At 36.5% G+C, this 16,117-nt stretch overlaps 1 protein-coding gene across 1 annotated transcript in view; it reads left to right on the top strand.

Annotated features, from left to right (window-relative positions):
- Positions 1 to 4,191: 4,191 nt before the first annotated feature.
- COL28A1 (collagen type XXVIII alpha 1 chain) overlaps positions 4,192 to 16,117 on the top strand; it is a 58,515-nt gene continuing 46,589 nt past the window's right edge. The window contains exons 1-10 of the mRNA XM_064703301.1: positions 4,192 to 4,312; positions 4,792 to 5,351; positions 6,009 to 6,029; positions 6,665 to 6,721; positions 7,960 to 8,013; positions 8,520 to 8,561; positions 9,211 to 9,237; positions 10,342 to 10,386; positions 12,324 to 12,368; positions 12,662 to 12,715. Coding sequence (XP_064559371.1) covers positions 4,192 to 4,312; positions 4,792 to 5,351; positions 6,009 to 6,029; positions 6,665 to 6,721; positions 7,960 to 8,013; positions 8,520 to 8,561; positions 9,211 to 9,237; positions 10,342 to 10,386; positions 12,324 to 12,368; positions 12,662 to 12,715 — 1,026 coding nt within the window. The remainder of the gene's footprint in view (positions 4,313 to 4,791; positions 5,352 to 6,008; positions 6,030 to 6,664; positions 6,722 to 7,959; positions 8,014 to 8,519; positions 8,562 to 9,210; positions 9,238 to 10,341; positions 10,387 to 12,323; positions 12,369 to 12,661; positions 12,716 to 16,117) is intronic.

Below are 16,117 nucleotides of genomic sequence, written 5' to 3'. Positions count from 1 at the left end.
ATCACCAGTGTCTCTACTACAACAGATGCTGGGTGCTAGTAATAATTATCATTTGTTGCACTAATAGATATTTAGTGTAAAATATTGTCTTCCATTGAAAGTCTTCGTTTTCCCTGTGTAATGAAGGCAGCATTTACTTAATGAAGACAGTGAGCCTCAATAAAGATGACACATATTTGATAGGAGACAATGTAGAGGTTTCAAGGAAGGAAGCCCTTTAGGATGAGGCTGCAGCTGCTGGGCCAGCAAGTCCTTCCTCACTTGAACTGGGTGAAGAGGGTGAGCAGTGGTGGCAGGTAGGATTTTTTCTGTTAGCAGCATGTTCCTTCAGTACATTGCATGTTAACAGAGCATGAACAGACTGACAAATCTGTGTGGGAATGGTACTGTGTACAGTCATAGGGCAAAGGTCTCACATGCAACCTGTCATGGCTTGACCCCAGCCAGCAGCTAAGCACTGCACAGCCTCTTGCTTAGTCTCCACCCTCATCAGGATGGGAGGAACACAATTGGAAGGGTAAAAATAAGAAAACACACAGGTTGAGAGAACAACAGTTTATTAATTTTTTCCAATTAATTAACCTATTAATTTTTTTAAACCTATAACAATAATAATATTGTAATGAAAAGGAAAATAGCAAAGAGAAACAAAACCACAAAATTGGTGCAAATGAAAGCAATTGCTCACCACCAGCTGGCACATGCCCAGTCAGTGACTGAGCCTTGACCCCACAAGCAACCTTTCTCCAGCTTTATATCCTGATTGTGATAGCATATGGTCTGGGATATCCCTTGGGTCAGCTGGGGTCAGCTGTCCTGGCTGTGTCCACTGCCAACTCCTTGTGCATCCACAGCCCACTCCCTGCTGGGGTGAGATGAGGAGAAAAGGCCTTGACCCTGCATAAGCACTACTCAGCAACAGCTGAAATATCCCTGAATTTTCAGCACTGTTTCCAGCATGAACCCAAAACAGACCCATACCAGCTACTGTGGAGAAAATCAACTCTGCCCCAGCCAAAATCAGCAACAGAAACAGATTAGTGTTATCTCCATCTTTGCTAAGAGCTAAGATCTCTTTGAATTCCTTCATATTTGTCTCACCCTTCAATTTAGTTAAAGTTACATATGGTATCATGCTCATGGCTCACAGCACACACAAATAGACAATGGTGTTGGCAAAGGTGTATTTCAGCTGAAATTGTCTATAAAGGGATATAGCCTTGGAGAAGCAGAAAGGGAGTGCTTAAGGAAGTGTTCAGTCTATCAATAGAGAGAGCATGCGCCCAGGCTACAGGAAGGATGTTTCTATGGACCTTAATGAAGACAGATGCTTTCTTTATGTTCATTGGTCAGTTGTGCCTTATTCTTTTCTTCCCTTTCCCTTTTACCCACATTTTTTAAAATCATCAGGAAATGTCCTCTGCTTATGTAAAAGCTCAATGTACTTGGCTTACTTACAAGCTCCTAGTCAATATATCCCAGCCAACCCTGAACTAGTGTGGTATTTACTGCTGCAGCTGGATTCTGTTAAGTGTATAGGGCCTGGTGGGATTCATTCCATCGTACTCAAAGGGATTATGTCCTTGTGAGACCTCACTCAAGGATTTTTCAATGGTCTTGGGAATGTGGAGAGATTTCAGTTGTCTGGAAGCTGGCAAATGTTGGCCAAATTTTCAAGAAAATCTAAACAATGACTCTGGTAACTACAGGTCTGTCAGTCTCACATCAGTGCCTGGTAAAATTATGGATAAGATTATTCTGGGAAGTAGTGAAACACTCCTGAAGGACAACATAGTCATCATTGGTCACAGCCAGCATGCCTTCATGAGGGAAATATCCTGCTTGTCTAAGTTAATTTCCTTTTATGACAAAGTAACCCACCTAGCTGATCAAAGGAAGCCAGTTGATACTATATTTTTGGATTTCAGTGAAGTTTTTTTATATTGTCTCTTGCAGGATGCTTCTGGACAAAATATCAATCACACAACTGGATAAACACATCGTGTGATGGGTGAGCAACTGACTCAGGGGTCAGGCACAGGGTTACAGTGAACAGGGTAATCTGGTGACCTGTCACTAGTGGGGTTCTGCAGGCTCTTTCTTCAGCCCTGTGCTCTTCAACATTTTTGTAAATGATTGGGACACGGGTCTGTAAGGTATACTAAGTAAATTTGCTGGTGTTACTAAATTGGGAGGAGCTGTTGACTCCATCAGAGAGGCCCTGCAGAGAGAGCTTGACAAATTAGAGGGCTCAGCAATCACCATTTGTATAAAATTTAACATGAAGTCCCACATTCAGCACCTGAGACAGGATAACCTTGCATGTAAGGACAGACTGGGGAACAAGAGGAAAAGGGCTCTAGAGGTCCTGGGTGATAGCTAGGTGAGCATGAGTTGACAGTGTGTCCTGGCAGCCAGGAACAGGCACTGGAACAGGCTCCCCAGGAAAGTGGTCACACCCCAAGCCTGAAAGAGTTCAAGAAACATTTGGACAACTCCTTTGGCACATGGTGTGATTTTTGATGTTGGCCTGTGCAGGGCAAGGAGTTGGACTACATTCTTGTGGGTCCCTAACAATTCAGGGTACTCTGTGATTTTGTCCTGTGACCAGGGTGCTGAGGGATGTCTTGCCTGCTAGGCAGTGCCTGTCTAGAGGAAATTCTGCTGGGCATTTGCACTTAACTCCCTTGAGGCATATTTTGATTCCTTGAGGCTTATCATTGGCATGCTTTCTCTCACCCCATGCTTTTATTTAACACTGTGATAACACAATTTTACTCTGAAGCCTGCCAGTAGATAGAGCAAATACAATTTCCGTGCAACATTCTGAAAGCTGCCTGCATGACCACCTTTTAGAAACCATGTCTGTGTCTGATTCCTCAGAGGATTTAAAAAGCAGGAAGAATTTCTGAGGAAACCAGCTCAAGAATAATTTTTTTCTTTTTGAGTTGCCTTTTATTATTGTCATTGCTACTTCAGTTTCCACCTTTGAGTCTTGCAGTCCTGGCAGACTCTCAAACCATCAGGTCAGACTTCAGTTCTAGCCTGCTAGTGATGTACTGCTCTCACATTTCTGATCTAGCCAGTGCTGCAACATTAACACAGACAAGCTGAAGACATGTGACTGGCAGAATGAAAGGTAAAGATGTAAGTTGTCTAAGAGTGGGATTTTTAAATTTAAAAGTACAGTTACTTGAAGTGGGAAAACACTTGTGCTCCCAGACTGACATTGTCCCTTTAATGAAATGGCTCAGGCTCTGGCTCAGCACTGGCCAAGTGCCCAACTGTCTTCATTTGAACTTTGGCCAACTAAACAGCAGCAATAAAAGATAATTTACAAGTGGATGGGGTATTTATTTGTAGATTGCTTTAGTTTGGTTAACAAATGGTATTTTCCAGTATGACCTACAGGACATATTTTCTACACTGAAAACTTTTTTAGTCCACAATTTGCTTTCTGGATGCCTTCAAAGGTAAGAGACTTTGTTATTTCCTCTCTAGTTTTAGAGGACTGCACTTATGGTTTTGCTATATGTAACTGCTTGATGGACTTGAAAAGAAGATTTAGGAAGGATTTTTACATTTAACATATTGTCTTCATTATTAATGATATTTAAAATTAATTTTTGTAAATCACATGCTCTTTTGTGTAAATCAGTTTTAATTCAGTATTTAATTTAGTTCAGTGTTCTCTAAAAATATGTTGAATCACTCATTTAAATATTCTAATTTTAATTTTATCAATATATTGTCATTATAATAGAATATAATCCTTATGAAAAATACTGCACATATTCTGTAACATACATGTAATATTAATAATATATTCTTTTATTGAATTTCATTATTATGCCACTGTTTCTTAGAAGAATAAGTTGTTCATACTCATGCTTCAGGTTTTTTGTTAAGAAAGAAAAGGCAGTGCTATACTCATATTTCATCTGTAATACACAGGTTCTACTATCCATGTGAGCTACAGTTGAAGTATTGCTGGTTATTGTGCTTAAACTACCTACAAAATGACTTTTTATAAGCGTTTTTAATATATTTTCTCTAGAAATATGGTTCCCACAAATATGTACTTAAGTATCTGTATTTATTTATTTATTTACTTCTATTAATGAGGTATTCACAGGTGGCTTTTTACTTTTAACAGGAAGGAACTGTTGTCTATTTGGGATGAAAGTCACTATGAGGAAAAAATGTTTTCTCTTTTACTTTATACTTCTGGCTGTGATAACAAACCAGAGAGTGCATGGGCAAAACAGAAAAAGAGGAAAGAATATTTACTCTCCTATGCCAAAAGATGAAGGTAAAATCATTTTCTTAAAATTTCTGATTGACTGTATTGCATGTATCCCTGCATTTTAGCATAATTATTTAGTAATTGATAACTTACATGTGAATATGTAAAATGTGATTTATTTTGATTATGAGGGCTGGAAAATACTTTTTGACTATTTGGAGATGAATTCCAGTTTGATCAATGATTTTCATGGACATGCATGTCTCTTAAGAGAAATTATAAGAAACCTGATTTTTTGTTTGAAATTGCATGTGGTAGATTTTCTGTACAAAATCAACTAAAATACTAAAACAATCCCATCAAGACCCTAACTTGACCATTTTCATTAGAATTTATTGGAGTTTTACAGTGGAATTTATCCTTAGAATTTTTACTGGGAAGACAGAGGAATCTTTGGGAAAATTATTTTTTGCAGGGAATTATCTGAAATCTGTTGTGCAGGTGTTCCCATCATTCATAGATGTAACTTTCTTGTTCCCTTACAGGTGATGAGTGTCTCATTGATATAGTCTTTATCATAGACAGTTCAGAAAGTGCCAAAAATCAGTTGTTTGATACACAGAAGAACTTTGTTCATAACATAACTGACAGCATTTTCCAGATGAAGCCAGTTAAGTCCCACATGTATAGTGTCAAACTAGCAAGTATGCAGTTCAGCAGCACAGTCATCATTGATCATCCATTTACAGCCTGGAAAAATGTCCAGAATTTTAAGGAGAAAATCAGTTCTCTGGGCTTTATTGGCCAAGGCACTTACTCCTATTACGCAGTTTCAAATGCCACTCATCTCTTCAAAACTGAAAGTCGTAAGAGAAGTGTGAAAGTGGCTTTTTTGATGACTGATGGTGTGGATCACCCAAACAGCCCTAATGTCCAGGGTATAGCCACAACAGCTAGAAGTCTTGGGATACATTTTGTTACCATTGGCCTTTCTAAGAAAGCAGTCCAGAAACAAAAATTGCGCATGATATCTGGTGATTCGTCCTCTGAACGTGTCCTGTGCCTGGATGATGAGAATCTGGTAGTTGATGTAGCATTGGAACTGGTAAGTTATGCTGATGTTAATCTTGTCATGTGTCTATCCTTGGTGGATTTCATTTAATTTTGATTAGGTAAGCCCTGAAGACAGTGCAGAGGGTTTTGTGGTCCCTTCTCTGCTACAGCAGGGGTCAGGGCAGATGGAGCTTCCTTCTGGCAGTCACTCTCCAAGGAGTTGTGTGCATGGATGATAGTAGCTCAGCTGTTCTGATCACATATGCCAGCACAGAGAGTGTTTCTCTGAGCATATGAAAATACTTTAGAAGGTAGCTTGATCTCATGCATAATCACTGAGTCCTTCCCCTACATATTTTGTTTGTAGGGCCTTCTAAAAGAAGGTCTCTGATTAGGAAGTCTTTTCACAGTCCCTGTTGTTAGCACTGTGCCTTCATACTGTCTATTTAGCTATCCCATTAATTCTCATGTCTTGTCTAATCACTGTGTGTCACTTGGAATAACCCTCTCTTCCTACCAAGAGCTCCTTTGTGTGTGAGTAGTTCCACAGATGGGTTCTCTCCCCTTTGAGGAAAGAATGAAGGATGAAGGTATTTATCATCTCTACCATTCACCTTGGGGAGTCTATAAACTAGAGAGGAAAAATTAGTACTCTGTTAAATTAAATCATATCTATATTAAAGTAATAGGTTTTTTATTTCATTTTCAGGAAGCCTTGCTACAGAAGCAGGTAGGTGTTTTGAGCTTTGTGTTTGGTTACTCTTATTGGCACTAGATTTCCTAAAAGCTGCTTCTTCTATAACAAAACAATACTTGAGGATTAATCAACCTTCCATCTCCGATTAATTTTCTGACCATGATTACTTTTTTTTTAACTTTCCTGCATATCTTCTGTCTTTTCTCCTGAGAAATCTATGATGTTAGCTCATTAGTGAGTAGTATCAACAGTAAGACATAAAGAACTCTTTCTACAAGAGTGGACCAGGTCTAATGCAAGATATGCAATTCATTTTTGGTCTTGTTAGAAAAAAATAGCAATGTTAAATGGTTCAAAATTTATGTAAGGTTTCACAGTACTGTTTACTATGCATATGCTATCTTAAGCACTTGTAATTATTACAGTGACTACAGTCACTACAGTAAGAGATTTATTTTTGTTATAAATAAATCAAGTAATGGATGTTCATTGCTCTATATGTAAGTTTAATGATTATGTGAGAAATAAATAAATTAGAATATAATTTATTTCCTATTATTCCACTATTATTTCATCCGTGACTAGGCAAAACCAAAATTTTTTGCTTTAAAATTTTGAAATAATATATTTGAAAAACATTCTCCTTTATCTTTCCATTAACCTTGTAGTGTGTGCAGAAGACCTGTGAGTGTGAAAAGGGAGAAAAAGGAGACAAAGGTGAAAAAGTAAGTATGTGTTTATTTGAGTAGGCTCAAGAATTTGAATTTTAATAAAGATCAAAGCTGCACTGTACTTTAATTGGTTACTAAGTGAACAAGACATTAGCTGTGCATGCACTGCAAAAAGATTGATTTTTAGCATGTCGTGTTGGTAGTGAAAGGCCACTGTTAAAAGAGGTCAGAAAAAAAAATCTATTCATAATCAGATACTATCTTGAAAATATGTTTTTCTTGTTGGGTCATAAAACACTGTCTATAAATAGGTGCTTTTGGAGCCCAAATAAAAACGTTATTCTTGAATCTTGAAAGGAAAGGGGAAGAAAAGGTTCATTAGACAAAGGTTTTCATCAGCCACCAACTTCTGTTTTTGTAAGGGGTAAAGGTTCAAAAGTCTGAGGGGAATGGATGTATGAGGAAAGGTCTAAAACTCTGCCTCCAACACTCTCTTTTCTCTTGTGACACTTCAGCACATATTTCTTGGTTCTAGTAAGGAACAGAGAACTGTGAGTTCAGACAGTGGGTGACCTCTCTGACCATTTTTCTGTCTTTAATAGTTTCCCAGAGACAAGCAAGGTACATTCAGAAGTTTTTTCCTTTCTCCCAATTCTCCAATGGGTCAGCCATACCATTAGCAGGTTATGACACCAGGGCCTATCATTCAATCCTTGTGGATAATGTGCATCTGGATAATGTGCACCAGAACCTCTGTTTGCAATTTAAAATTTTAGATCCAAGAATTTTTAAGTTATTGTATCCCAAATTTTTAGGTGTAGCCTGTTATACAGATGTGTATTCACCAAACTTTCTAGTCCCAACCATCATGATCCTCCAAAGAGAAACAAAAAATGGTGCAGTAATTTTTTCCTTAGGGCTGCTGAATATTGACCCTAAACTGTTCTGTACAGTTTTTTTCTAAGCAGAGAAGATGAGATAGTGGTGGTTAATTGAGAAATGGGAAGGAAGAACTGTGTTTGTTTTCTGTAATGCCTTCCTGATTAGATTTTTCAGATGCTCTGTAGAAAATTTATTTATCACTGAATATTGTTTAAAAAAGTATTTGTAGATACCTTATAATACCAGAATGGGTTAAGCTAAATGAATATTGTGTCACATGTACCATACTTGAATCCATGGGGGTTTCTACCAAGCTTACTGCAGGATGATTTTGGACCAAAATATAGTCTTAGACAAGCTGGAGAATTTTATCTTCATAATGATAATAACATTTTCCTGCTGTGTTTCAGGGCAATGATGGCAGCAAAGGGGATAAAGGTGACCCAGGACCAAAAGGAAACAAGGTAATGTGAATTTAAAAGAAATAAAGCAAATTTCTATCCAGTTATTCAAACCACAGATGTCAATATAGCAAAGCAAAAGTAAAAAGTTAAAAGAAGTTCTAAATGTTGAGGTTTGCTAGTTTATAGTTACTGCTTTGGAAGTATGAGATAAAAATTTAAAACTAAACTGCTATCAAGATATCACTGCCTATCATTCTAGTTTTTCTCTGACAGCAGATGTCTCTGAACATAGCTGAAGGCTCTTCACGTTCCTGAGAGCTTTCTAACAGTACACACATCCCTTGATCAGAGTGGCTCACTCTAATAACTAAGATTTCAGTAATCTAATAGTTGAATAGATTACAATAGTTCAGTTTTCTATGTTAATGATCCGGAAATGTGTATCTTTGATTGTGCAAGGAAGAAATGTGAACGTTACTAAATAGGAAACAACAGTCTTGCTTGTTTAACAGTGTTCTTAGTTTTAGTGAAATACATATTGCAGTTGTATTCCTTGTTTCCAATAGGGTGATGCTCAAAAAGGAGATCAGGGAGAGAAAGGAGAAGAGGTATGTGACTGCTACAGTGCTGACTCATATTTTGTCTTTTCACATTTTCTAAACTAAAAATGTTATTTTCATTGTGTCTACTTTAGCAATTATTGAAAACACCTACACTTAGGCCTGGTTTACAGAAGCATGTATACTGAAAGAAACTGTCTTACCATGTGCTTAAATATAGAGATGAGATGCTGCTGGGAGAAGGAACTTCTGAAGCTCTGTGATTTTGAATTGACTTGCATTAGATTTATTCCAAAGAGAGACCTGATAAAAACACTGCATGGTTCTTTGGTGGGTTCTAACACCTGATAATTCTCTGTCTTCTTGTTGATTCACTGGAGAAAGAGTAACACTACTCCCTGTGTAAGAATAACTCAGTTTAAAATCCCTTTTAAATGGCAGCATGTATTTGCTAGGAGGTGGCAAACTGAGTGGCATATTTACAGCTAATATCTGAGAAAAATATACACTTCTAGATTTGCAGAGAATTATATGTTAAACAATTTCAGAGAGATTTTTATTTTAGTGAATAGTTAAACTTCAGAAACATAGTTCTTTACTATGGGGGGGATTGGGGCTTTTTCTACTTAAATTAGCAGTATGTTAGGCCTTTGCTTTCTCTTTTATGATTTTTTTCCTTTTTCCAATTTTTGAATAGGGATCTCCTGGCTACAAGGGAGACAAGGTAAGTTTTTTATAGGAGTAGTCTGAAAATAAATTGTCACTTGCTGACAGTGTATGTGAAAGAATGAAAAAAAAAGAGCTTGTCTTGTCTTTTTGTCATGAAAGCTCCTGATACAATCCCCAGAAGTAAATTCAAATTTTATGTAAATTCTTACAGACTGGAATGCTGGAAATAAAAAAAAAAAAAAAGCCACACAAAATCAGAGACTGTAATCTAAAGATGAAAAAAGAAAAGTATCAGCGACCAGAAAAAGAGTTTTTGGAAGGAAAAAGGAGTTGTGGGTTGAATAAGAGGTTAAGTGGGAAGAAAGAGAAAATGCTTACTGCAAACATAATGTGACAGCCATCAGCTTTTGAAAAACTTACCACAAGGAAGTTTGCTTTTAACTTATTTATAATTTGCAAGGGCTAATGCTTTATCAAGAAAATTTTCAGTATAGTCTCTCCAAGAAGATAAAAAACCAATGCATTTCAGTGACTTGGAGGATTCTAGAGATGAATTTCAAAGTGGACCATCATGGTTAAAAATGAAACAGAGATAATTCCATTTTGACTTTTCTTCATTTGACACTTATATCTCCACATTGTTAATAAAAGCAGCGCCTCTATGAATGTTTGTATTTATTAGTAAAATGCTTCAGTCAATTTTGTGATAAGATTTCATGAAAATGGGAACAGTAGACTCATAGATCTGCTTTTCATGTGTCTGTAGATTTGTTAAATCATCAGTGAAACACTTAATTCTTTCTTCATTCCATATGTGCAATATCACAATTGTTAGGAAAATCTCAGACATCACAGTAATGAAATCAGAGCATGGAAAGGATCTCTGGAGACAGTGCAGTGAGGTGAAAATCTGCAGCAAAACTTATTAGATATTAAATGTATTATCCTCTGATATAAGTTGGATGTTTTGCAGGCATTTTCAGGAACAACCTATCCTGAGTAGAGCAGATCTTTTCTCCTACAGACCATATATAATGATGTAACTTTTAAGTCCTCAGAGTCAACTAAACCTCTTGTGCTACTGCTTGCAGAGTCTTTAATGCATGTAGCATAATCAAATCATCTTGTTTAGCTGTGAACCCTTTGATTTCTTATAAAGGGTGAAAGAGGAGAATGTGGAGCTCCAGGACCAAAAGGAGAAATAGTAAGTATAATTTTTATTTGAACTGTTTCATGTTGATGAAGATACCAGAAAATCATAGAACATATTCATAAACACAGCTTGAAAAGAGTATTGTAAATTTGGAATACCTTATAATTCCCTGGTGGTAGAGATACATTCATAGTAGAAGAACAATTTGTAAAAACTGAACCAACTGTTCACCACGTTATTTTTTTCCATTTTGCCTAAGAAATAAAGATCCTTACCTAAAACAGAAGCTGCCCTGACCACTGCCAAGCCTTGCTTACACAAGACTGAGCATCTTGCAGAGAGCACCAAGTTTATTTCCTTAAAAGTTTAATTTCAATTTGAGTGTATATTGCAATAAAAGCAGGTTCTTATTCAACATGAACAACTTTCAGGTCTACAAGCCCATCTGTGCTGATTGAAATGAATTCACACTTCTATCCTGTTCTCCTTTCTTTTTAACCTGGAGTGCAGTAGTGTTGCAAGTGAATTCAGATTTTTACCTGGTTTATTTACATTCTGAAAGATGGAAGGATAACGGACTGCTAAATGAGATAATCATGTATCTTGAGTTCATACAAGCAGATTTGTATGAGTCATGCAAATCACTGATTTATAGTTCAAATAGCTAAGAACTGCCAATTAGATTGCATTTTTCCTTCTATTAAAGCACATTTCTTCAGTTTTAACACCCATATTATGTTTACCTTTATCAAAGACCACCTTGAAAAGTTTTTTATTTCTTGAAAGCTGCTATTTTATGATTAATTTCAAATAGGAATTAATAAATATTCATTCCAGAAGTATTTATTGCAAAGAAAAAAAGGCATTATACAATAATGAAAATCTAAAGACTGAGAATATCTTGTGGGATACTGTGGTTCAAAATGGCAGCAAATTTCAGACTTCAGTGAATCAGAAAAGTCTGACATATCAATGGAAAAGGAGAGAGCTGCATCTCTCAGAGAAATAAAGGAACATCATACCTTTTTTATTCAGGCATGTGAGAAATAGCATGACATTATGTGAAACATCTACTAAGGTAAAAAGAAAATGTTCAGAAGCTGGCAAAGAACATAATCAAAGCAGCCAAGAAATCTAGATATAGAAAATGTGCCAGGGCTGCCAAAAATCTGCTTGCTTCATTTCTGTTGAGGACAGTGATGAAAAAAACTTTGTCCTCTGATGGGGATCAGTGAGTTCCAGAATTCCCACCTTCACATTCATAAATCCTGAAGACAGAACAAAGTTATGGCTTTGTTTTAAAGAAAGCATTCTGGGCTAGACAAAATCAGACGCAGAACACATATAGCCAGTTGTATGGGAAGCGAATTCAGCATTTTGAGGTTGATCTTTAACTGGGGTGATGGATACTGAAGCATGATTGGGGGTCCAATTTGAAAGTGTTGCATTTATCCACTACCACTTTCCAATCTCACTAATCAGACTGAATCCAGTAGTTTTAGTGCTGTATATCAGAACTTTTTGGATGCATTTTTAATGGATTTTGTGAACTTTTAGTGTGATTCTGCCAGGGAAGTGATTAATCTGATTCATCAGCAGTTTGAGTTAGTGAGACAAAGTTACCTGAAGTTATTCTGGTATAGACATTACAGCATTTTTATTAGGCATTTTGTATCTAATATGCTTGTAGGAATTAAATTTAAGAACTGTATCAAATAAAACTTCTGAATCAAATAACTAAGATGTTAATTAGACATTCACTATACTTGTTGTATATGAAAAGCGTTTTAACCAAATATTGAGGGTGGAATGTAGCAGACAATTACTGAACACAGTATGAGAGCAGCAGTACTCTGGTGAGAGGATAAATCTCTAGAAAGTGCTTGAACAGAGATTTGAGCCATTACATGTACATGTCAAGTGCTTGACATTTGAAAGCTGATTGAAATTTCCTTTTAATCTGATAATTGAATCTATTTTTTCCTCAGGGTTTGCAGGGCTCTGTGGGCCCTACAGGACCTCGCGGACCTCAGGTAAGGGAACTAAAAGCTACCAAATAAAAAGGAAAGATTATATTCTGTAAGGTTCTTCTGCTTAAAACCTGTTAATTCTGTGAAAAACAGCCATGTTTTTCTGCTGGCACTGGTTTTTAAATATTAACAATATTCGATGTATTGGGCACTACATGATGCAGAAAACTCTTGTCCTTTAGAGCTTAGAATTGTGCTGTATTATAATATAATGTACTCCATTTGGGGGAAATAAAACCCTAACATTTATATGTGTCTTCAAAGGCAGCTCATTCTTTGCTTTGACTCTTCTGTAGGGTATCAGGGGAGATCCAGGTCAGCAAGGCCCAAAAGGCATCCAAGGAAACAAGGTAAGATGTAGTTGTGAATGTGTTGTTGAATATGTTATTTATATAGGGAGAGAGGATGCAGAAATTCTGTAGAACTTTTATAGTCCATTGTCCTTTTTTTTTCAGTAGCTTTTTTACTAGTGGTGTTATTTGCACAGCAATAATGTCCCCTCATGGGTGGTGCACCTTCATGTGATGAAGGTTTGGTATTGTTGGCACATGCATCTGCTTTCTTATCTGGGTCTCCAAGAACATTTTTTAAGAACATTTCTCCAAGAACATCCACAATAGGATGCAACCAAGGACCTCCCTGGAGCCACAGCACTTATGTCAGAATTTTAGTCACCTGAATATGTCTTGACTTTCGCCATCACTTGGTGATTCTTTCTAGAATATTTTTGCCTACAATGCCTGTATTTAAAGATTTTAAGTATTTCTACATAAAGGTTAAGACCTTCAGACTGATTATTTATAATCATTTTTAATTGCTCGTGTGATGTATAAACTCAGGACAACTTTGAAACTGGTCAAGGTAGGAGATTTTTTGACAATTAATGCCTCAGTGGTATTTAAAATGGATAATTTAGAGTTAATGACTACATCTTGTCAAGCAAAATCAGTTGGATAAAGTGTGTGATTAATTTAGGAAGTTTTCTGGTTTGCAAAACTTTTGAAAATTGCTGTATGTGAATATGGTTGTCTTGCCTATGGGAGAGTTATTAACATCAAAGGTTGGTACAGAAAAGTCTTCCATTTATCAGTTTGATACAAAGACTTTCTACGACAGGATCATTGATCGCGTGGCTAACAATCTAAGTTATACAAGACAAATTAATTAATACAAAGCTGCTTTGTAAAAGATGCACTATATAAACATTCATGTTTTGTTTCACAGGCAACAATTTAACTATAAAATTCACAGAAATAAATTTTTTTGGGAAACATTTATTATGAAAAGTTTGGAATATTATAATCTATCATGATTTTCCTCCTCCTGACAAATGCTTTTTCATACTTCTCATTTCTTCATCTTCTCAAAAAAATGTTTGATTGGGAAAGCCACTGCAGAGTACTTCAGAAGTGGAAAAAGAAATGGGATGAAGTTTGAAAGAAACTATTCATCCATGTGGTGGAAAAATCATGTCTCTCTCTAACTTCAGCACAGCAAATGACAGTAATTTTTTTTATCTGTCATTTCACACTGATGAGTCCAAGACAGTAGAACCAGATACTTCTATTATATACAAAACCATATTTGTTGAATCTTGTCTGTCTTCCTGTCAGTCTCTTCATATGTTTTCATGGCTGCATAATACATACATCTTTCTCTGGAATCCCTCTACATGGATACAATATTTATGGTCTGTTAGGCTTTAGCTGCAGATCTTCAGTAAGAATGAGGAACTTTCCTCTCTTATCAGCTTTCAACTACCCAGCCTGATGTTTAAAGTCTGTAGTCAAGAATTTTCTATGCTCAAACACCTATAATAATAAAACTACTGCCAGACAAGTTTAGCTAATACACTTAGATAATTATACTTAAAGAGTATGGAAGAATCATATGTATGTTTAGGGGTTTTCTCTTGTCCATACCTAATGCCAAAGCTAACCTTTGGCATTTTGGAGCTTATTTGAGATGAGTGAAACATGTTTTAATGATCAGTACAGATAATCAGTGGTTGTTTTCAGATTAATAAACAGCCATTCAGCTAGTAAAGGTCAAGGCCTTTTTTTGGTTCAGATGCGTAGCAGTCTTTCCAATATTTTTTGTCCTCACAGAAGGATTATTAAAGTGCTCTTTTAAAATTAGTTTTCATGACACATAATACCATATCTCTGAAAAGTGGCAGGTATTTATATAAGCCTTGGATAAAGTAAATGAGTCTATTCTTAGTACAGTTCCTTGGCCTTTGCATTCTAATACTTTCTGCTTTTGAATCTTCCTCTTGGCGGCATTGGTACTGGTGTGACATAACACAGAACATTGCTGGTGAACTTTTATTCTTTGTTACTGGGCCATGTTGAGGTTTGAAAGAATAGATTCAGTTCCTCCAAATACAAACTCCAGATCAAGCTCAGCCTACAGATAGTTTAGGTCTCAGTTATGGAGTGTACAGTCCACTCACATAGCTGGCTGGCTCGGTGCATCCCACACCTCTGTAGTGTAGATTATGGTACAGATGAATCCTCTCACTTTGCAGTGCCAGGTGGCAGACACAGGTGGGGACAGTGTCATCTGGGTGCTGTCTGGGTGCCACTGGCTCTGGAAGCCACCACCAGGAGAGGCTTGGCGGCATTGCACCTTCAACTAATTCAATTTGACTCATCTGAAGCAAGGTAGCATGGTGTCCAGAAACATTATTCAAGAAATTACTTAAAGGAACTCCTCATTCTTTGCTCCTGTTATTCATATACATTTTCTTATTCTCAAGCTGCTGGCTAATCTCTCAATGTGAAGCTTCACTGATTGCACAATACTTTCCTTCTAATGATACTGCTTTATTTTGTTGACAGTAGTGAGTTGAAGCTCTCTAAGTCGCACTGCCTGCACTGAACAGTTTTCCACTGACAGGAGCTCAGCCAACCTGTTCCCATGTAGACATGAAAGTTTAGGAGCTATCATATGGAGCTGAATCACGTCCTTAACCTCTTAGTCTTTTTAATGCACTTTGTAACCAATCCTTACCTTTAATTAACTTCTTTAATATACAAGCAAATTTCATCACTTTACTTCCACCTTCTTTGCAAACCATGTGTGAATATGTTGAACAACCTGTATCCTGCCCAGAAGGCAGCTCAGTGTGGCATTAACCAGTACCTGGTTTTGCTGTTATGCAAATTTTTATAATTTTTTTTTATTTGCAATTCTGCAAAGTTCTAACATCTCAAAACCACCTAAATAATTTTATTACCATATATAAACATTCTCCATAAAGAGGCCGAGGCATTTAAAATGAGACATTTGAGCTCCATTTTTAATTTAAAAACCATGGAAGCATGATGATGATGATGATTATTATTATTATTATTATTATTATTATTGCTACTAATTTACCTGACTAAATACATTTCCATTTAACCAATTCTAAACTGTTCACAGTTCACAGTTCACATGTTAACAATAAACTTACAACACAGTATTTAATGACTTTAAGAGAAAAACATTAGAGGGTTACAGGGCACTTCACTCAAACAGTTGTTAGGAATTGGGAACTGGCAATTTTCACTGTGGATCTCCTGTGTTCTGAACTAGACAACTTGGTCCTGTTTCTAGAGCAAATCCTGAGCAATGAACAAAGATCCTTCTGCTTGTTTCCTGGTTTAATGATTTTATTGCCCATTGACAAGTTTCATACAAAGATGTTAAATTTATCAAAGAAAATTATTTTTAAAGCCAAATTCTATGTTGCTTTGTCTGTTTCA

This window comes from Zonotrichia leucophrys, chromosome 2, assembly GCF_028769735.1.
Source record: "Zonotrichia leucophrys gambelii isolate GWCS_2022_RI chromosome 2, RI_Zleu_2.0, whole genome shotgun sequence".
Classification (NCBI taxonomy): domain Eukaryota; kingdom Metazoa; phylum Chordata; class Aves; order Passeriformes; family Passerellidae; genus Zonotrichia; species Zonotrichia leucophrys.
Note: the sequence above shows the minus strand (reverse complement) of the source record. Positions and strands in the feature narration are given on the sequence as shown.